The sequence below is a fragment of the Stigmatopora nigra genome, chromosome 12 (genome assembly GCF_051989575.1).
Source record: "Stigmatopora nigra isolate UIUO_SnigA chromosome 12, RoL_Snig_1.1, whole genome shotgun sequence".
Lineage (NCBI taxonomy): Eukaryota > Metazoa > Chordata > Actinopteri > Syngnathiformes > Syngnathidae > Stigmatopora > Stigmatopora nigra.
The window spans coordinates 1,413,809-1,437,084 of record NC_135519.1 but is presented as its reverse complement, the minus strand read 5'-3'; the positions used below and the strand labels follow the sequence as shown (position 1 = coordinate 1,437,084).

The window sequence follows — 23,276 nt, the reverse complement described above, 5'->3', positions numbered from 1 at the left end:
TGCAATGGTGTCGTGATGTCACGATGCAAGCGAATGCGGACGATTTGGTCATTTATTTCAAAATTGAGAAAAAATAAACAGATAAAACGCTTAACTAAATTAATTTTGACCGTTATGAGTGAAATTCAAGAAAAAAACGTGTCTTGTATAAAACGTAAAAACTCATGTTGCCGTCAGTGCTCGCTCGGGGCACAGCCATCTTACTTAGGTCCCGGGACAGCCATCTTACCTGCGGCACTGCCATCTCAACTTAGTTAAACGTGCTCTGACTGGCCAGACGCGAGGAGCCTTGATTTTGAAATAAAACAATTTTTAAAAATTTATTTTTGTTCGAAAGTGACAACTATTGGAGTAATATTAACCATGGAAACTATTGATATATTTTGACATTTGAAGCAATATGCCTGCGTTATAGGTTCATTAATAATTATATTTCAATATAATTATTAAAACACTGCAGGCAGACATCTGATTCCATTATTGACATTTCATTAAATAGGCATCTTGGTGAGTAGACTTATAAGTGTGGATACATTCAGAATTTGTCTCCATCTCAGAATTATCCTCCCGAACAGTAATTTCTCGTACAGTTTTAAAGCCATAAATCAAAACAATTACAAAGTTACTGATTAATCCAACTGCATAAGCAAGAACAAACAATCCTTTATTCGACATAACAATTCCATAAAGAAGCGAGAAAGGACGTCACGATGTACGAACACATGCGAGTGTTGCCAGAGGTGATTGATAGCCATCCGCTGGTATCACGAGTCCTTCACGGCTCTTCGTTGCAAACCCAGATCAACAGTACTCGGAGCCCGGGACTGGGTGAGATGTCAGGTCAACAGTTCTTGGCCCGAGGACTCGGTGACTTGTTACGACCCCGAGTTCTCTTCAGGCAATTTAAAGAAGCTTTCATACAAAAATAATTAATTGCACATATATATATTTAATAGTATTACAGAATAAACCCAACACTGTCAAAACATCTAAAACGTCTGGTCAGAAAATTGTAGTTTCTGTAATTAGTAAGGATCACGTTCTCGCCAAGATTTTCTTTTTTCAAATTGAATAATTTGATATTTTCCATCTACAAAGACAGGCATGTTAACTTCCTAATGATATTGACCCTAATAATGTGCTTTTGATTCATACAGTATCTCAGAAATAACACTTGTAATGATAAGATTTTCTGTTCAAAGTAACACATTTGTACTCTCTATTAAAACCATGAATATGGAGGAGAAAGTTAAGAATCGGGGGCGGCTTATATGCGAGAAATTTTAATGTAAAAAAAATTAAGGGAATTTTTAGGGTGCGGCTTTTGTGCACGGGTAGCTTATATGCAAGTTAATACCGTAATTAACATCAGTCTGTTATTCAGATATTTTTAGGCCAGCAGAAAAGGCCTTGCAGGCTCTGATGGTCCACCACTGGAAAAACACATGCAATGATTTTTCTCAAGTTTCCTTTCAAAGTAACACATTTATAAAACCATGTATATGGAGGTGAACATTGTGAATCAGGGAGCATATTATACGAGAGAAGTTTTAAAATTCAACAATTTTAAGGCAATTTTAAGTAAAATAAATAAATATCCTAATTATAAATTAATAATATTATCTGTCATCTATGTGTCCAGGTGCTCAGTCAGACAGTGAGTTGCCGTCTCACCACTCAAGTGAAATGAGCTTAGACCGCGGATATACATCTGATTCAGAGGTCTACACTGAACATGGCAAGGGCCGAATACCTCGCTCCACAACAGATGTGGATGTAGCAAGCAGTGGGTGGCTGGTGGTCAGTAGCCGTAAATTACTTAAGATGAGGTTATGGTTGTATATTTTCTCTTTTACACTCACTTCATCCACATGCTCATTTTAGGTTGGGAAAGAGGATCTGGAAACAAGTAAGCCACCACCAGTAAGCTCAAAATCCCAGTTCAACCACCCCTTGGTCAACCAATACAGTTTGACACTGGGTCAGGACCTTGGCCAACACGACACAAAGTCTCTCATCAAGTGTGTCGAAACACTGTCATTCATTGTCCGTGATGCTGCCCATGTCACTCCAGACAACTTTGAGCTCTGTGTTCGAGCCATCCGGGTATTTGTGGAGGCTAGCCTAAATGGAGGTTAGTTTCTCAAATGTTCATAACTGAATAGTTTTTAATTAGGAAATATTCCTTTATAAGTGTTTCTGTATATATAAACTTAAGACCTGTGGCTGCATGAGCATGAGTGAATCTTTTCTTCATTTCATTCCTTAGGTTATCGCAGCCATGATAAAAAGAAGAGTCAAAAATATGACTCTGGAAAATCTCGTTTGCGAAAGAAAGCTGGAGTAAAGGATAAAGAGGGTGGGAATGGCTCAAGGCGAGGCGGAACTCGGGCTTCCACCCACCGTCTAGCACGTACCCATAGTGATGATGAGGAGGACGAGGCTGTCCCAGCAGGGTACCACACGGTGTCTTTACAGGTTAGTCAGGATGTAAGTACAGTAACCTTATTTTCCATTCTTACAATGTCTTTGATATTACTCTTATTCAACATTCAACATAAAATTTTGCTTTTCTTTTTAAGAAAGTAGGAGAAAATGTTGGTAACGTTTTAAGAAAAATCAAAAATTGGCATTGAAATGAAGGCAAAACTGCTAATAGTCTATAATATGTAATAATTTATACTATATTAATAGTATATATATATAATTCCTATTACATCAATAATATGTCTAATATTTTATATTATATTAATAATATATATAAATTATATTATATTAATAACATATATTTTATAATAATACATTAAACCCTAACCCGTTAAAAGGTTACATGACAATTTTTGATGATTTTCAAAAAATAAGAAATACATTAATCCCTCGATTATCGTGGTTAATGTAGACCCGACATAGATAAACCGAAAAACATGTAGTGTTATTTAAAAATAATAATAATGATTCATTTTTTTTAACTTTGTTGCTACCACTTGCGAGTGTCAATGTGGATTTTCACATCTTTAGGAACTTTATAAAATATATATATATATATATATATATATATATATATATATATATATATATATATATATATATATATATATATATATATATATATATATATATATATATATATATATATATATATATATATATATATATATATATATATATATATATATATATATATATATATATATATATATATATATATATATATATATATATATATATATATATATATATATATATATATATATATATATATATATATATATATATATATATATATATATATATATATATATATATATATATATATATATATATATATATATATATATATATATATATATATATATATATATATATATATATATATATATATATATATACATATACATATACATATACATATACATATACATATACATATACATATACATATACATATACATATACATATACATATACATATACATATACATATACATATATATATATATATACATACATACATACACATACATACATACACATACATACATACACATACATACATACACATACATACATACACATACATACACATACATACACATACATACATACACATACATACACATACATACACATACATACACATACATACACATACATACACATACATACACATACATACACATACATACACACATACATACACACATACATACACACACATACACACACACACATATATACACACACATATATACACACACATATATACACACACATATATACACACACATATATACACGTATATACACATATATACACATATATACATATATATACATATATATACATATATATATATATACATATACATATATATACACATACACATACTACGCCATCACGTTTGTCCAAAAATAGAGCTGCAATGTGGAAGTTTATTTTCCATTTGAGCCCGGGCAGCAAGTTGACGCAGTTCCTCTAATCAGAAAATAGAGCTCCCTGGGTGGGTAATTGATTGCGGGACTGCGCAGAAGAGCAAATTGGAAGTTTAATTTCCTGCAAAACCACATCATCAATAAAGATGAAGAACATGGTCTTTGTACTTTAAGAAATCCACAAGAACCTTTCCCATGGTGTTCTCATAAGCAGCCTCAGATCACCTGTATCCTCGTATATCAAACTTTGTCTCGCATCTCAAGGTAAATATTTGTTTGAAACTTTAATGGTATTGTGTACTTGTATTATTCTGTATTAGCACAAAAACATATAAAATAGTATTATTAAGAGGAGTTATCCTAATTTGCCATTTTTCTATTGCCGCGGCCAAATCTGCAATATTGGAGGGATTACTGTATGCTTTTGTTTAGCAGTTCACAAAGGCTATTGGACAATGGCACCGGCAATATTTTACTTTCATGTTCAATTGTGTGAGCCCTGTGAGGTATTCCATGGCAATCAACATACATTGTATTGTACATGTTACTAAAAAATGCACTTTAATTGTTTCTTGATGTTGCTGGGTAAGATGCTGTGTGCTGTTTTTTATTTTTTTTATTTTACTGATATTTGTGTATCTGATGGTTCAGCTTTTAGACCTAATGCACACATTGCACACTCGGGCTGCCAGCATCTACAGCTCCTGGGCCGAAGAACAACGTAATCTGGTGGCTGATGGTAAAAAGATTGAAGCTGATTCTCAGACACTGTGGACAAGCTGCTGGTGTCCACTATTGCAAGGTTAGCTCGTGTCACAAAATAGACAATTTATGTTTTTGCTCCTTACTTTATGTCAGCGGCGGCCTGTGAATTTCCTACCGACAAACAATCCAAAAACTATTTTATGGCTATAACTGTGACACAAAAAAAGCATCAATAATAACCTCATACAATTGAAATATTATTTATGAATATAGCCATATGTTTCTCACCAAAAATCCTTTTGTACTCAATATCCATCCTCCTTTCTTTCGTCCTTCATTTCTACCGCCATTGAAGCTAATTCTGAAAGTCTAGCCTGTCCTGTCGTCGTATTTCTGGTATACGTTTTGATTCGATTTAGTGCTGAAAATGTTCCCGGTTGTGACAAGCCTGCTTGCTTCGGAGTTGCCCGACCTTTCTTAATGATGTCCAGCTTTTTTTTTCTTTATATGTCCGGCTTGAAAACGGCTTTGAAAGTAAGTAAATCTGCAAACAATTAATTTCTTCTCCTTCAGCCATTGTGGGTTGACAAAACCGCTATTAAATCAACACAACAGTACATTTGTGCAGCCTGCTCCATATACAGTTTGGTAGCTCTGGCTAGTCCACTCTATCACTAGCCAATCAAAGTTGGTGAAAGCGATGACCTATCCCTACACCTGCAAGAAGGGAATGATGTATCCCTTCGCCTCCAAGATGGCAAGGATATATCCCTTCGCCTGCGAGAAATTATCGGTGTCACATCTCGAAATCTGATTGGTTAAAGCACTAGTTTTAACGATGCTTGTTTTGTGCAGCAGAGCCTGCAGTACTGATTGTGAAGGCCTCAAGGCAGATATCTGACCTTGGCAACAAATAACTGAAATGTGAATGGTTAGATGCTTAAATATGAAAACACATCTGGAAGCAGCGCAACCAAGGGTAAAGCAATGAAAGGAAGCTGACAGACAATTTGGAATTATTAATAAGTATTCATGGACAAAACATAATTAACATCAGGCTGTGATTCAGATATTTTTTTAGCCCAGCAGAGAAGGCCTTGCAGGCCCTGATGGTCCACCACCGCTTTCTGTTTATATTGATATTGTAGAGGGCCAGTGTGGGTGGATGTTTTTTTCCATCCAATGTTAACTGACCAGGACAAAAACCACAATATATTTTCCTAAAAGGGGGATCAACCACCCAGTGTGCCAATTCAGAGAAACTGTTCCCAATGTACATGCGATGTTGCAGATGCATGTCAGCCAAGACAATTCCACAAAATCCTGAGCCTTTAGATACTCCGAGCAGACCTAATCTGCCCCATGGGACCTTGCCACTGAGGGGCTTTTTAAACCCTAGAGCAGGGGTGGCCAACTAGTCAGAGACCAAGAGCCACATTTTTTACTGTGGTACCGCAAAGAGCCACATTTTTTACTGTGTTACCGCAAAGAGCCACATCATACACATACCTTTGCTCAGCCAGATTTATTGTAAATGTCACACACCAGCATAGTAATGACATAAATTGACTCCTACAGCACTAACAGCACAGGCCAGTCATTATCAACAATGAACATTGTGTGCACTGTCTCACACAGACAAACTCTCAGTTCAACCAAGTCCACAAACAAAAATATAATAATTTACAATAGCGTTTTTCTTTTGCTATGCATGTTACTTAGTGGGACTTCTGGCATAAAATTAGAGCCTATTTTTGCGCAACATTCGCTCCTTGTGAGCTCTCATTTATTATGAATGGCTTTTAAGTAGCGCGCCCACCACGTGGTGTACGCCTCACTCTCCTATTGGCTGCTCCCGGCTGAGCACTCTCGCCTTGGTCTGCCTCGCAGGGGGTGTGGCTTTTTCAGCCGAGGCTCGATCTTTGGGATACTTTGTGTGTGCGCGACGCTGTTCATTGTCGCTTCTGGTTCACGGGAGCTCTCCCACTCTGTTAAAAACGTTTACTTAAATGACCTTGCTCCTACTGGGAAACTTTGAGGTATTTTCATCCCGAGCACATGCGCATTGGACGAAAATACCGTATTGAACTCAAGCGAAGCGCACACGCAAATAAAAATAAAACACAAATACAAACTTTGATATGGACGTAAGAGCCGCATGAAACCGGGCAAAGAGCCGCATGCGGCTCGCGAGCCGCGGGTTGGCCACCCCTGCCCTAGAGATAGGAAAATCTGCCTCAGAGTCTCCTGGTTCAGCTTCCTCATGGGAAGGCATATCTGTGGAGTATTCAGCCCACTTACTCACAACATTGAAGTCGACAAGCACCGACCACCTCTCAGCCGCAGTGTCGGTTAGCCACCTGGGCAATAGTTACATGGTCCACTCAATGACAGCTCCTCTCCCATGACACGAGAGAAGCTCTGTTGGAGGGGGAATTCGAACTCCTTCTGACGACCTATGCCAGGTGTTCGGAGCATAAAACAACATTTGGTTCTGTTCGACCGGAACATCTTCCCACACAAACGGGGCAGAGGTTGGATTGGATAACTTTATTTATATGTATTCGGGACATGTACTTGTCACATTAGCAAGCGAGTGAGAATGCAGATATAGGAAAGGCAATTTAGGGTTCTCGGACATTTGGTCGCCTTTTTGACGCCGGTCAAATGGTGACAGAGAGTTTACTGTTGAAATCAGCTCTCAAAATCATATTCATGAGAGTTTATTATCTAAGTACTGTTTAATATCTAAGTACTGTTTAATATCTAAGTACTGTTTAATATCTAAGTACTGTTTAATATCTAAGTACTGTTTAATATCTAAGTACTGTTTAATATCTAAGTACTGTTTAATATCTATGTACTGTTTAATATCTATGTACTGTTTAATATCTAAGTACTGTTTAATATCTAAGTACTGTTTAATATCTAAGTACTGTTTAATATCTAAGTACCGTTTACTGTCTAAGCACTGTTTAATGTCTAAGTACTGTTTAATATCTAAGTACTGTTTAATATTTAAGTACTGTTGAAAACAGTAGATATTAAACTCTCTCTCATGAATATAATTTTGAGAGCTGGGTTCAACAGTAGATATATAGATATATAGCTGTATAGATATATAGCTGCATAGATATATAGATTTATGGATATATAGCTGTATAGATATATATATATATATATATATAGATATAGATGTATAGATATATAGATATATAGATATATAGATATATAGATATATAGATATATAGATATATAGATATATAGATATATAGATATATAGATATATAGATATATAGATATATAGATATATAGATATATAGATGTACGGATGTACGGATGTACGGATGTACGGATGTACGGATGTACGGATGTACGGATGTACGGATGTACGGATGTACGGATGTACGGATGTACGGATGCACGGATGCACGGATGCACGGATGCACGGATGCACGGATGCACGGATGCACGGATGCACGGATGCACGGATGCACGGATGCACGGATGCACGGATGCACGGATGCACAGATGCACAGATGCACCGATACACAGATGTATATGCATGCATGCATACCTTCATAAATACACCGATACACATACAGATACACGGATACACGGATATACGGAAATACAGATATACATATGTATATGCATGCATGCATGCATACTTACATACATTCACACACATTCACACACACATTCACACACATTCACACACACACATTCACACACACATTCACACACACATTCACACACACATTCACACACACATTCACACACACATTCACACACACATTCACACACACATTCACACACACATTCACACGTACATTCACACACACACACACACATTCACACACACACACATTCACACACACATTCACACACACATTCACACACACATTCACACACACATTCACACACACATTCACACACACATTCACACACACATTCACACACACATTCACACACACATTCACACACACATTCACACGTACATTCACACACACATTCACACGTACATTCACACACACACACATTCACACACACACACACATTCACACACACATTCACACACACATTCACACACACATTCACACACACATTCACACACACATTCACACACACATTCACACACATTCACACACACATTCACACACACATTCACACACACATTCACACACATGTACACGCGCATACGCACACACAGTTGTGGTCAAAGGTTTACATACACTTGTGAAGAACATAATGTCATGGCTCTTGATTTTCCAGTTATTTCTACATCTCTGATTTTTCTCTGATAGAGTGATTGGCACAAATACTTCTTTATCACAAAAAAACATTCATGAAGTTTGCTTCTTTTATGACTTTATTATGGGTTAATAGAAAAGGTGATCAAATCTGCTGGTTCAAAAATATACATACAGCAACATGAATTAGCAATTTTGGTGTCTTAGAAAGTTGTGTCAGTGAATTGAGCTTCATAGCATGGCCTTTAAACTTCTTGTGAGTGAGTATGAGTGACTACAGCTGGTGACTTCTCTGGGGCCATTTAAATAGGGCTCATTGGATGCAAACACCCACAAATGTTACAATGGGAAAGTCAAAGGCGCTCAGCATGGATCTGAAAAAGCGAATCCTTGACTTGAACAAGTCAGGGAAGACACTTGGAGCCATTTAAAAGCAGCTGCCAAGAGCAACAGTGCAAACAATTGTTTGTAAGTATAAAGTGCGTTGCACTGTTTTGTCACTGCCACGATCAGGAAGAAAACGGAAGTTATTACCTGCAGCTGAGAGAAAATTGGTCAGGAGGGTGAAGATTCAACCGAGAATCACCAAAAAGCAGATCTGCCAAGAATTAGAAGCTGCTGGACAGTGTCAGTGTCGCCAGCCAAGCGTTTTTGCATCTCCATGGACTGAGAGGCTGACATGCAAGAAGGAAGCCCTTGCTCCAAAAGCGGCACCTTAAGGCCCGACTGAAATTTGTTGCTTATCACAAGGACAAAGATAAGACCTTCTGGAGCAAGCGTGTCAGACTCGGCTTGGTTCGCGGGCCGCTTAAACGTCAACTCGATTTCATGTGGGCCAGACCATTTTAGATATAATATTTAGATTTTTTAAATAAATGCTTTAAATGAACTGGATTAAAGGCCATGAATATTCCATTGGTTATAGATGATTATTTTAGCTTTTTAAAAAATATATTTTTAGAATCTACAAAATGACTTTTGAACTAAAAACAAAGAAAATATGGATTCAAAAATAGCAATTATCGATTTAAAAGGGGAAATCAGGAAATTTAGACGGGTTGGTTCGCGGGCCGCGTTAACCTCAACTCAATTTTGTGTAGGCCAGACCATTTTAGATTAATTTATAAATGGATTAAAAGAACTGGTCTGGTGGGTTAGGGGAGTGGGGACAGAACTGAATCTGTTAAAGAACTGATTCAGTTCATTGGCTCACTCCCTGTCTCCGGACTCCGGGTCTCTCTCTCACTATTGCCTCCATGGCCTGAAATGGTCCTCAAGCTCCTCCAGACCTCTTTGGTGTTGCCTCTCTGGAGTTGGGTCTCCAGCTTCCTCCTGTAGATGCTCTCTTCAGCTCCTTCTGGACCATTTTGGACCACTTTCTCCCCAGACATAAAAGCCCTCTTCTTCTTGTTCAGGAGGGCCCATAGATCCCTGGTGACCCACGACTTACTGTTGGAGAAACAACGGACCTTCTTGGAGGGTACAATGTTCTCAACACAAGTTACTTTAATCTGTAATGCAGTAGTGCAAGCTGTCAATGTCTTTCCCTTCTGAATTGCAGAGCACCTCCCAATCAGTTGTCTCAAAAATGTCCCTCAGTACCATGCTGGTCGCCTCATATGATCCTCGTGGAAGGTTTTATTTTCCTCACCATAGGGATGTAGGTGGGGATCAGATGGAACAGGTTGTGTTCTGAGTGGCCCAGTGGGGGCAGGAGGACTAAGCTGTATGCCTCCTTTGTGTTGGCATACAGCAGGTCCAGAGTTTTTTGTTCCCTTGGTGTGGCACTTAACATACTGAGTGAAGGTGGGGAGAGTAGAAGCCAAGGAAGCGTGGTTAAAAACACCAGAAAAATGAAGGAGAGACTGGGGGTGTGACGTCTGCAGCCGGGACACAGTACCGTGAAGCACCTCGCGAGCGACTGCCGCTTCCGCGGAAGGAGGTAATTTCGCAGTTATTACGATAACGTGCAAGAACTCCCGGGGTATGTAAAACGGACTGATGCTAACAGCTACTAGCTCGACATCTCGACTGCAAAGTTGCTCCTTCACAGTAATATGCCCGGGGCTGCACTATCTACTATTAATGAAAACAGCTAGTCCCCCACCTTTCTTCCTAGCACTCTCCTCAGCATTTCTGTCTGCCCTCACCAGCTGAAAGCCATCCAAGGAGACGAGAAAGTCTGGTGTTAGTTCATTCAACCAGGTCTCCGTGAAGCACATAATGTAAATTTTCCTAAATTTTCATTGTAGTTTAGTTAGCGTCGTTAGTTCTTCCATCTTTTTGGGGAGAGATCTTACGTTCCCCATAATAATAGATGGAATTCTGGGTCTGAAGCGTCGCTTTCTCTCCTGACATTTTCGTCCAGCTCTGCATCCTCTTCTGTTCCTATTTAACTCCGCAGGGAGGTCCAGGTCCAGGGGCATCTGTTGCGTAGCGCTAACAGCTGATCCTTTATGTAAAACAGCAAAGGCATGGCTGAATGGGTCAAATATGTAATGTCCAAAATTTAAACTAAACTAATAGGGTTTAGAGTACTGCAACTGGTGGCCGCTTTGAACGGTGCCTATGATGGCATGCCTATGCGGCTGCAAGTCCGATGACATGACTACAAAGTCAATCGTCAACCTGTGGCCTAGGGTGTCCTGGAGCCAACTGCACATATGCACATGATGCTTGAGCATGGTGTTCATTATTGACAATCCACGGGTAGCACTGAAGTCCAACAATAGAGCACCGCTCAGGTTCTGATCAAGGGGACCGTTCTTCCCAGTCACGCCCCTCCAGGTCTCATTGTCTTTGCCCACATGAACATTGAAGTCCCCCAGCAGAATGAGTGAGTCCCCAGAAGTAGCACTTTCCAGCACACCTTCCAAAGACTTCTAAAAGAGTGGGTACGCTAAGCTGCCGTTTGGTGCGTGAGCACAAAGTAACTCATGTCACGTCGCCCCACCCAAAGTCGGAGGGATGTTACTCTCTACCGGATGAACCGCAATGTACATGCACTGATCCGAGGGCACTGTGTATGCCCACATCTGCCTGTCACCTCTCACTGTGGGCGACTCCGGAGTTGAAGCGTATCCAGTCCCGCTCGAGAGGAGTAGTACCAGAGGCCGAGCTGTGCGTAGAGGTGAGTTCCACTGCATCAAGCCAGAACTTCTCGACCTAATGTACTAGCTCAGGCTCCTTCACAACTACAGACGTGACATTCCCAAGGATCAAATGCACTAGCTCAGACTCCTTCACAACTACAGACGTGACATTCCCAAGGATCAAATGCACTAGCTCAGGCTCCTTCACAACTACAGACGTGACATTCCCAAGGACCCCTCCATTGGCTGGCACCGAACACTCTTCGCACCTGACCTCCATTGCCCACCAACAGCCAATAGAAAAACCTCTTTGGATTGTCTCCAGCTGGACCCCTGGCGCTTGCCATTGTGCCGCATCTCCAGGCCCTGCTCCAGAGTGGGTTCCTAGTGACCCATGTCCGAACAAGGGAAAGGGCAGTTAATTTAGGTTCCTCGTCATAAGAGGTCTTCTGATTCATACTTTATCTGGTCTTTCACCTTGGAGAAATAGCCCGAATATGTTTTTCGCATTGAAATAAATTCACAACGCTAGATGGCGCCAGATGCGTTTAAAGTGAATGCTGAACACTGATGGTTAATTGAATGGCTTTATTGTCATCATACGAATCGAATTAGATTTTAAGCCTTACCATGAAGTACGCGCAAAAAAATCACTAAATAAATAGTCAAATTATTTAAGTACTTCGCATAGGTAGTCAAACATGAATAAGTGGTCACAAAGTATTCAGGTACAAAAACTGACTAAAGTTGTTAGCAGCCTATGGAGTTTTGGTGCGAGTACAAGATAAGAAATTAGTCTAGATAAGGTCCTAGTTGCAGAACCCGACTTGATGCAGTTATGTGGAATTTTGTTGTTTTATCAAAGCAGATTGGTCAATTTACATTTAAAAAATTAGAAGTCATTCATTTACAAACGTGGTTGGACTTCAATTTAAATAATTATTTTTTCATATAGAATAGATAGACACTTGTTGAATTATTTGAATAAGGCAAAATAACGTGCCTTTCTCTCGATATATATTATGATCATTTTTAGATGTACTGTTATTATATTCTGTATAAAAATTTAATTTGGTGTTCAAACAGTATTTTTTTCAAACTTTAGTCTTCGAATAAAGGGCCTCATCTTATAATCGCGGTTCTCTTATATTCGGGCCAATACGCTAGAGTAAAATTCTCTACGAAATTATCTCACCATCTAATAAAATGTAATAATTTCCATTGTCCTTATTGACCTGAACTGAGAAAGGTTTAGTCTTATTTGACTTCAGAAAGTGAAACAAAATTAAAATGTGGGTTATTGCACAGTGAATATAAAATTATGTATTCAACTGCATGTATTTTATCATTTAAATACTCTAAGCTCTACTCAAAGCTTTTCATTAATCAATCAGCTCACACAGTGTATGTCATTTGGGGCCATTTACCTTTGTTTGTTCTCATTTCTGCGCCCTTTACCTTTCAGGTATTGCTTGTCTGTGCTGTGATGCCAGACGTCAAGTACGTATGCAAGCTCTCAACTACCTCCAGAGAGCTTTGCTCATACCTGATTTGCAGACGCTTGATGCTACAGAATGGGAGTCTTGCTTCAATAAGGTAATTGTTAAAGTGCTTAGGAAACAATGAGATTTTTGGTTTCATTCACCAGAAAAACACCAATCTCGTTTTAGGTTCTTTTCCCGTTACTGACCAAGCTGTTGAACAACATTAGTCCAGCAGATGTGGGTGGAATGGAGGAGACCAGAATGAGAGCCTGCACCATTTTGTCGAAGGTTCATACTACACAGCACCCAGTTTCTGATACTAATATTTGTCTTAGTACTGCATAAATTGAGGTTTTAAGAAATTAGACAGTAAAACTAAATTAATTAAAATCTCATGTACTCCAGGTTTTTCTACAACACCTCCTACCTTTGTTATCTCTGCCTACTTTTGCTGCCCTGTGGCTTACTATTCTGGATTTTTTGGACAAGTACATGCATGCTGGATCAAGTGACTTATTGGTGAGGACCTTGTAAATTAATAACAAGACTTTAGGAGTGTGCAAATATAGAACTCACTATATGTCTATGTTGGAATGTCTAGTTGGAGGCTATCCCAGAATCGTTGAAAAACATGCTACTGGTAATGGATACAGCAGAAATTTTCCGCAGTGCAGATTCCAAGACAAGATATTCAGACTTGTGGGAAATAACGTGGGAACGAATCGACTGCTTCCTGCCTCACCTAAGAGATGAGCTTTTTAAACAGACTGTTTTACCAGGTGAATGCTCATTTCATACTCTCATGCACCCCATCTCCACTACTAAATACTCCAATACCAAATTAACCAATTTGAATTGATTTGTGTCATCCCTCATTGAATTTGTTGGGATTTTCCTTCATCCTTTGACTTTTGGGTTGTTTTCTCCTTAGGTTTTAGCTCTAATGAGTTTCCACCATACCTCGATGCATTGAATTTAATTCATTCAATATCTTGTTTGGTATTTTATTTGTTTCTTCAGAACCAGTAATCAGTCCTCTTTCGGAGGTGCAACCACTACCGTCATCAGGCCGACCCCCTTCACCACAAGAGTCTCTTGTTACAGAATCCCAACTTCCGCCTTCCGTAGTGTCTGTTCCTGTAAATTCCTCAGACCCTCGGACCACCAACATGCCAGCTTCATCACAGGATCAACCAGCCAATTCCAATGGTATTACATCTAAATAATGCAGCTGTGCTCTAATACAAAATGGTGAATTTACAATCCAATGTAATGATAATTTAGTTAAAGGTACATAGAACAAGAATAAAACATAGTTAGCTCTTATGTAAAACACTCAGTTATATTATGTCAAGCAGTTCTAGGTCGTAACTGTTGGCAACAATTAGAAATAATAACTTTGGGGGTCATTTGGAAGTTAGCAGAGGCAGCAAATCTGTGGCACAATAGTCCCACAATAACTTGTACATGTCACATCACAATTATGCATTTTGCCCACCCCTAAAAGAAGGTGCTACATATGCTTTTAATGTTGAGGCTTTTTTACGACCCCATCATTCCTTTTCCTTTGAAGGGTTGGAAGGTCATTTTTTTTCTTTAACTTACCATGTTCCATTTTACACAGAGTCATGAAAAAGTTTTTGCCCCCTTCCTGATTTCTGTCTTTTTGCATATTTATTACACACAGATCAGATCATCAAAAAAATTTTAGTCAGACATAGAGACAACCCAAGGATATAGAAAATGCAGTTTCTAAATTACAATTATATTTTTCAGAGCAGAAAAAAGTACAAGCTTGTCTGTCCCTCCGTGAAAAAAATAATTGCCCCTAGAACGTAATGGGTTATGCCACTTTTGGCAGCAGTATCTGAAATCAAGTGTTAACGATAATTTCTGATAAGTGTTTCACAATGCATCGGAGGAATTTTGGCCCACTCTTCTGTGCAGAATTGATTCAATTCTGCAATATTTGAGTTTTTTTTTAGCATGAACAGCCCATTTCAAATCACACCACAGCATTTCAATAGGATTTATATTCAGACTTCTGCTTGGCCATTCCAAAACCTTAACATTTTTTTTAGCCATTCAGAGGTGGACCTTCTAGTAGGCTTTGGATGGTTATCATCCTGCATGCTCCAAGAGCGCGCGAGTATGAGCGCACAAACTGAGGGCTGGAAGTTCTCCTTCAAAATTTGCTGGTAGACAGCGGAATCCATTCTTCCATAAATTACAGCAAGTCGTCCTGAGGCTAGTGCTTCTTTTGATGGGATGCTGTGCCATATATTCCGCCAAATGTAATGAGCTTTACACCAATAAATTCAACTTTTGACTCATGAGTCCACTGAATGTTCTTCCAAAAGTGTGGAAGATCATCAAGATGTTTTTTGGCAAATGTAAGAGGAACGAACCTTTATATTCTTTTGGACTGCAATGGTTTTCGCCTTGCAACTCTGCCACGGATGCCAGCTTTGGCCAGTGTTTTTCTTATAGTATGAGTCATGAACATTGACCTTAACTGAGGCCAGCGAGGCCTGAAGTTCTTTTGTGATTTCCTGGATGAGTCGTCGTTGCACTCTTGGAGTAATTTTAGCTGGCCGACCACTCCGGGGAAGGTTTGCAACTGTTCTCAGTTCTGCAAACCCGGGCCCCCTGCTTGTATTAACAAAAGATGAGAACCTCTTGTTCAATGTTTCTATACGAAGCATATCCTTGTCTACTCCCATGTGTGACAATACTGAAAAAATAATATTCTGTCCTGTGGTCCAGAGTTAATGGTTCATGGGAACATCAGAACCATGAACAGAATTATGTTTTCGGTACACTGGACATGTTTTACGGTGAAAAATGCTTAATTTGAATTTAATTCCAAAAAAATGTTGTTGTTTTTTACCCCCCTCTATACAGTACACCATATAGAATACGGGTAGAGAGAGTGAAATTCATGTTATAACAAAAAAAACTGTAAAATATGTTGTGTCAATGTAATATTTGTATTTTTTTTTTTCTTTTTTCCGAAAAAAATAGACGAAGCTCTGAGTCCGCGATAGCTGAACCGCGAAGTAGCGGGGGAACACTGTACTTCAGTACCATAAAGTCTGGGCCAGTTAAATTAGGTATTCAATGTGCCCCAAAGGGGGCCTGTAACAAGTTCAGTGATGAGTCCATAGAATTAGTAGAACAGACCACCGTACTACTAATGTTTGCACAAGCAGATCTTGGAGGGTGTCCAAGTTGTAAGTAACTGGTCGTATCTAATCCAGCCATACTGTTATGGTAACAAATAAACTTTGTAGCAGAAGGATATTGTAATCCAGTTAACAATGGATAATCACCCGAATCATATACTTCTTTAAAACGTGAATTGTTAGCACAGAAAAAAAGTATCATTATACATATATTTAGTTGTGGGCAGAAAGGAATCGATCGCTTCTTGTATGGTTGAGTTCAGTATTCTTGGAGATGAGCAAGTGAAGGATCTGCTGAAAAAGTCGGTAAGTCTTCCTTGAACACTTGCTGAGTGAAGTGTTCGATCAGCTGAGTGCGGCATATATGAACAGTCGTAGCAGTTTGCACGATGGGATGACTTGGCGAGGTGAGTTGCGTACTGATACCAAGAGTTGGACCTAGAGCTGTGCGTCACATTGTATGATTCAGCTAATGCCGCAACCCAAGTAGTCGTCGCCATATTCTCGTAACTCGAGATCAAGATGTTCTTTTCTGGTGGTCAGCGCAATGTGTTTAACCCCCAAGAGTGATGATAATATGACCATGAAATTGGCAAAAACTGCAAAACATTGGTGATTTCCACAAAATAAGCCAGTGTTTGCATGCATTGTACTTGCATCTTTTATTACTGTGTTCACGGACGTGTAGAGGTAGACCTTGTGCTCGGAGCTGGCTCCATTGGAGGCAGATGCGCACTGGGAGAGATGATACCAGTTGTCTTCTTTGCCCTCCAGACAAACTCTGTAGCAGGTCTTCTCAATGATCCGGAATGGTCCCGTCCATCTGGGTTGACTCCATTTCTTGTTGTAGGCCCTTAAGTAGACACTTCGCGAGAACTTCCCACGCTCTACTGCCTGCTTGTTCTCGTGTTGATGATGCGACTGAGTCTGATGTGTCTGTTGAGTCTGAAATGAAGCATGAGAGCATTCAATGAGTCCATGTATGGTTTATGGACTAGTGCTACACGGAGTGTCCTGATTCAATAAATGCCATGGACCAAGGAAAGCTTGGACATGCTACGGCTCAAAAGGGTAGAACACAGTAGCAGAGTTTATAGTAGAACGAACTGCCAGCATTACAATAAGCACGGAATCCAACCAGTTCAATTTGGCAGTGACCATGACTTTTGCTAATTTTGCCTTCTCAGAAAGAATGTTAGACTGGTTTGTTGGATCAAAGCTAACAAAGTATGTTCTTGTTTTTCAGAGCCAGCGCAATCAACTTCTCCGATCATTTCTCCCATGCCAGTGCCACCACAATCAACTCCTCCGATGATTTCTTCCATGCCAGTGCCACCACAATCAACTTCTCCGATGATTTCTCCCATGTCAGTTCCACCACAATCAACTTCTCCGATGATTTCTCCCATGCCAGTGCCACCACAAAAAACTTCTCCAATGATTTCTCCCATGCCAGTGCCACCACAATCTCCTCGTGGTCAAGTATCCCCACCGTTGAGACAGTCCCCTCTCATTATCCAACCCCTTGCCTCTCCCCTGCAGGTGGGTGTCCCGCCCATGTCACTTCCAATCATTCTCAACCCTGCTCTCATTGAGGCCACATCCCCAGTACCACTGCTCCCTGCTCCCAGACCTACAAGCTCCTTTGACGAAGTGCAGTAGAACTTTGTTGATTAATATTAAAATGCTCTGGAACACTGCTGTTCCTCACACTACATGGACTCTTGAACCAGTGACTCAATACAAATTTTGGAAGACATACGGAATCATGCCAATTCTAATAAATTATTATTTTATTCATCCACAGTTGAATTCAAAAGATACAACAGACTATAGATTTGTGTCATTTGTTTCCTCCTTCTGTTTATTTGTTTTTTAACCTTCTTTGTGCGTTCACCCAATACCGAGTAATGGATTGATAATCATTTCCAGGATTAAGTAAAGTTATAGTTTTCCTTGACAGCACTAATGTTTTAGCAATGTTTGGACACTCTTGCAGTTAGGATGCAGGCAATATGATTTCAAACATGTTAATCACTGAAGCAAATACCACATTTAAACATGGAAGACTTGACGTTCCTCGTACCTTACACTTAAATGTATGTGAATGCTGAGATTCCAGGGTACTGCATGTTAGTAAAATTAAGTTCATTCATGTTCTTAGCTGCCTTGTAAAAACCTAAGTACAGGATCAGCATTGGCTCTTAGAAAAATGTTTTTTTTATACATTGACAACTGTTTTGACAATTATGTTGACATGTATTTTGCTGCATCCCTTTCTTCAATATATATATTTTATAAAACTCAAGAAAACAAGCTGTTTTTAAACACCTCGCTAAGGGTTTGTGTGCATGAGGTGTCTTTCAAAGGATCAGAAGATCAACATTCCAAAGTGAAGATGACTTCTATCGAGTGCAGTATTGTTTTGTTGTCATATTTATCTCGTGTTTTATTAGCTACATGTAGCAGAGATCATTATACTCTTGGGCCAGCAAATAATGGAAATCTAATTGGAAAAACTAACATTTATTCCCCCTTTTAGAGATTTTCATTGTCTAGAGGGGAAAATCAGTGTGGTAAAAATTATTTGCAGAAATAAGACCAATTACTTTAATTTAGAAACTAAACTTTGTTATTCATCCTTTTGTCAATGAAAAGTCAAACTTCATGGGCTTTCAGACAGGGTTACTTACTTTATTTATGGCAACAATGCTATCGGATTGATTCAATTCAATTAAAAAATACTATTCAATTAAAATTGATATATATTCCATAATCTTGAGCAACTACATTTGATAATGTTTTCCTATGATTCCAAAACAGAACTTGTGTGATGGAAAATTCAACTATTTCAAACTTCCCTGACATAGCATGGCCATTTTCTTCTTATTGTCCCAGTTCATGCTATTTTTTTTGAGTTGGAAAAGATGCTATGACCCAGGTATGGAAAACTACAGTCTTGCAGAAATGCATCTCAGATTTCTTGGGAAAAAATGTTTTGGTTGCTATTATATGTCAGATGCTTTGCTTAAGCAGTAAATCATGCATTGAATATGTATATAATATATAAATGAAAGTTAATGTACTTTTTACAGTGTAATAAATCTAATGTAAATAAGCTTTGCTTTGTTCAATACCATTTCATGTTCGCAGTGTCAGTCAGGCAATCAAGATGAAATCATTTCAGCATATGTGGTAGGACCAAGCACCAGGTGTGACTCATCGCCATCACTGACCAACTGACTCCCGTTGAATGGACTCACTAGCAATTTGCCAGTCATTTGGTTTCAAGCAAGTGTTTGCTGGCATTGGGCATGTAGAGTTTATCATAAGTATTTTTCATTCATTTTCTGAACTACTTCATCCTCAGCAGGTTTGGAGGGGGTGCTGGAGTCAATCCCAGCTGATTTCGGGCCATAGGCGGGGGACACCCTGAATCGGTGGCCAGCCGATTGCAGGGCACAAGAAGACTGACAACAATTTATAATCACACATACTTAGGGGTAATTTGGAGTGTCCAATGTGACTACCATGCACGTTTTTAGAATGTGTGAGGAAACCGTAATACCCTGAGAAAACCCACGAAAGGCCCAGGAAGATCATGCAAACTACACAGGTGGACCAAACTGGATTTGACCCCACGATCCAGGGCTGTGAGGCCGATTTGCTATCCACTCAACCGCCAGGCCGCGCTGCATAACTGTCAACATAGGCCAATTGCTCCCCGTATTAATGATTGCAATTCCCCGTATTTGGGAATTAAAATAAAATAAAAACGTACAAATGCAACGCATTATACACATATTTACTGACATAGGGCGCACCCAAAAGTGGAGCTGGGCAATATAACAAAAATTGTTATCTTGACTAAAAAAAAAAAAAGATCAGTCGATATTATTTAGCACGATAACTACTGTCACATTTTTATTGTTTAAAATTTGAAACCTCTGTTAATAAGTAAATAAATTGAAACTTCTGTTAATAAGTAAATAAATTGAAACTTCTGTTAATAAGTAAATACATTCAAACTTCTGTTAATAAGTAAATACATTCAAACTTCTGTTAATAAGTAAATACATTCAAACTTCTGTTAATACATAAATACATTCAAACTTCTGGTAATAAGTAAATCAATTCAAACTTCTGGTAATAAGTAAATACATTCAAATGTCTGTTAATAAGTAAATCAATTCAAACTTCTGTTAATAAGTAAATCAATTCAAACTTCTGTTAATAAGTAAATCAATTCAAACTTCTGTTAATAAGTAAATAAACTATTTTCCTCCTTATTCATGTATGTAAGTAACTATGTTACCTCACTTTAAAAGAAAAGATAAAAAAATATGACTTTAAAAAGTGTTTTTGTTGTAATGTTCTGCAATAAAGATAAGACAAGTAAAGAATAAAACCTGCAGAAATTTTGAAAGGTGTCTTTATTTTTTGTAACTAACTACCTTCAAACCAAAAGTTGCTATACTATACGAAATAAATAAAATAATAAACTGAAGACATCATCACCACTGGCAAGCAGAATATTTTCAGCCTCACAAGAAGAAACCGTGTCAATTTACGTCAAATATGGGCAATTACAACAACAACAACAAAAAAACGTTGGATGAACTTAACCAATTATAACCTATATAACAAAATTTAGATTTTTGCAACTTTTTCAGAACATTTACATGAAATAGGGAAACACTTTCACATCATGTAAGAAAATTATTACAGGCTGTTCTCAATTGAGGCCAGTGGGTTAGGGACATTTTCAATAGGGCTGCTCTTTGTGCAGTCATTTCGAGGCATTAAAAAAAAAGTAAAGAAAACCCTAGAGAGAATTCACTTGGATCTTTTTGTGGGTCGGCTCGGTATTGTCCTGCATCTCATAATCCCTTATTTTGGCTGTGTTATTGTTCTTTTGCATTCATGATCTGTGTTAGCCTCGATTGCTAACATGTTTAAAACACATTTGCCCATCTTCTCCTGAGCGTTAGTCTATAACTAGTCCTGGCCTGACGTGTGGTCGCCCGACGTTTCATCGCCGGGTCTTTTGGCCGCCCGGTCTTTTGGTCGCCCGGTCTTTTGGTCGCCGGTCTTTAGGTCTATGTTGGTCACCGGTCTTTTGGTCGCCAGTCAAATGGTGACAGAGGGTAAGTACTGTTGAAAACAGCTCTTGACAAGAGTTTAATATCTAAATATCTACTGTTGATTCATGAGAGATAGTTTAATATCTAAATATCCACTGTTGATTCACGAGAGATAGAGAGTTTAATATCTAAATATCTACTGTTGACTCATGAGAAAGAGAGTTTAATATCTAAGTACTGTTGAAACCAGCTCTCAAAATTATATTCATGAGAAATTAATATCCAATATCAAAATATCAATAAGGGCACTCATTTAACACACACTGGAAAATGGCTTTGTCAGCAAATATGCAACCAAAATATATGTTTTCCTTCGGCAGCAATTGTGGTACGTATCCCCACACCTGCAAGAAGGCTTTGTCACCAAATTGAATTCTGATTGGTTAAAGCAGAAATGGGTAAACTAATGCCTGCGGGCCACATACGTTAAGCTTTTTAATCCGGCCCACTGACGTTCCCCAAAACGGCGCCGTCACGCGGAAGCCAGTGGGAGTAGCTATGTCCACTCTTATTTGTTTTCCGTTTTTTACAGCTCCTCTATCTTTTTTAAATCACTTTTTAATATTTCTTAATACATTCCCTTTTACTTTACTTTGTACTTTACACTTTTTACTTTAATGATGAGTGATGAGTATGTTGATACTTTACTCCTTTTTTTCCTTTGTTTCATATGGACTGTTCTTTATATGTATCATATCTTGTGCTGACCCGGCCCATCTGTCAAATTTTTAAAGTCAATGTGGCCCCGGGCCGAAAAGTTTGCCCACCCCTGGGTTAAAGCAACAGCCTTATCGACGCTTGTTTAATGCAGCAGAGCCTGCAGAACTGATTGTGAAGGCGTTGAAGCAGATTTCTGAAACTGGCAACCAATAATGGCTGAAATGTGTTTGGTTAAATGCTTCAATATGAAAACACACATCTGGAAGCAGTGCGACCAGGGGGAAAGCAACAAAAGGAAGCTGACAGACAATTTGTAATTATTGAGTAATCATGGACAAAATATAATTATCAATAGTCTGTGATTCAGATATTTCTTAGGCCGGCAGAGAAGGCCTTGAATGCCCTGACGGCACACTACTGAATGAATGACTGTTAGCAGTTGACGGTGACGTTTTCGCCTGCTACGAGTGACCGAGACTATTCGGATTAGAGCCGAAAACGAGTGTTAAAAAAAATCCCGTACAACGGTTGGTACACTTCATACACAATTTAAAATGATAAAAGAAATTATAAACTTCGAGAAAAAAGTTGCCAGCTCGGCAACGTTTAGCTGTTTTAATAGGAAACGCTTTGATTAGTTTTAACAGTACAATGGAATTAATATTAGGAAAAAAAAGTCTCAAAATTGTTAGTTTAAATTTGTTACATTACCCATTTATACATTACATGAACCGGTAGTTCCCTGACCTCAACTTCTGTGATGTAAGGTCGGTATGAACACAAAGCTGTATTTGGAGAGAAGTGGCTTAGATGGCCAATAC

At 38.6% G+C, this 23,276-nt stretch overlaps 1 protein-coding gene across 5 annotated transcripts in view; it reads left to right on the top strand.

Annotated features, from left to right (window-relative positions):
• gbf1 (golgi brefeldin A resistant guanine nucleotide exchange factor 1) overlaps positions 1 to 19,769 on the top strand; it is a 98,142-nt gene extending 78,373 nt beyond the window's left edge. For 3 of the 5 annotated variants that reach the window (XM_077729303.1, XM_077729302.1, XM_077729305.1), the window contains 10 exons: positions 1,643 to 1,800; positions 1,885 to 2,134; positions 2,270 to 2,490; positions 4,584 to 4,734; positions 13,448 to 13,578; positions 13,653 to 13,754; positions 13,872 to 13,985; positions 14,068 to 14,245; positions 14,487 to 14,675; positions 17,898 to 19,769. In XM_077729303.1, the coding sequence (XP_077585429.1) occupies positions 1,643 to 1,800; positions 1,885 to 2,134; positions 2,270 to 2,490; positions 4,584 to 4,734; positions 13,448 to 13,578; positions 13,653 to 13,754; positions 13,872 to 13,985; positions 14,068 to 14,245; positions 14,487 to 14,675; positions 17,898 to 18,313 (1,910 nt within the window). In that variant the 3' untranslated portion in view covers positions 18,314 to 19,769. The remainder of the gene's footprint in view (positions 1 to 1,642; positions 1,801 to 1,884; positions 2,135 to 2,269; positions 2,491 to 4,583; positions 4,735 to 13,447; positions 13,579 to 13,652; positions 13,755 to 13,871; positions 13,986 to 14,067; positions 14,246 to 14,486; positions 14,676 to 17,897) is intronic. The other 2 variants (XM_077729304.1, XM_077729306.1) reach the window with 1 other exon arrangement.
• Positions 19,770 to 23,276: the final 3,507 nt, after the last annotated feature.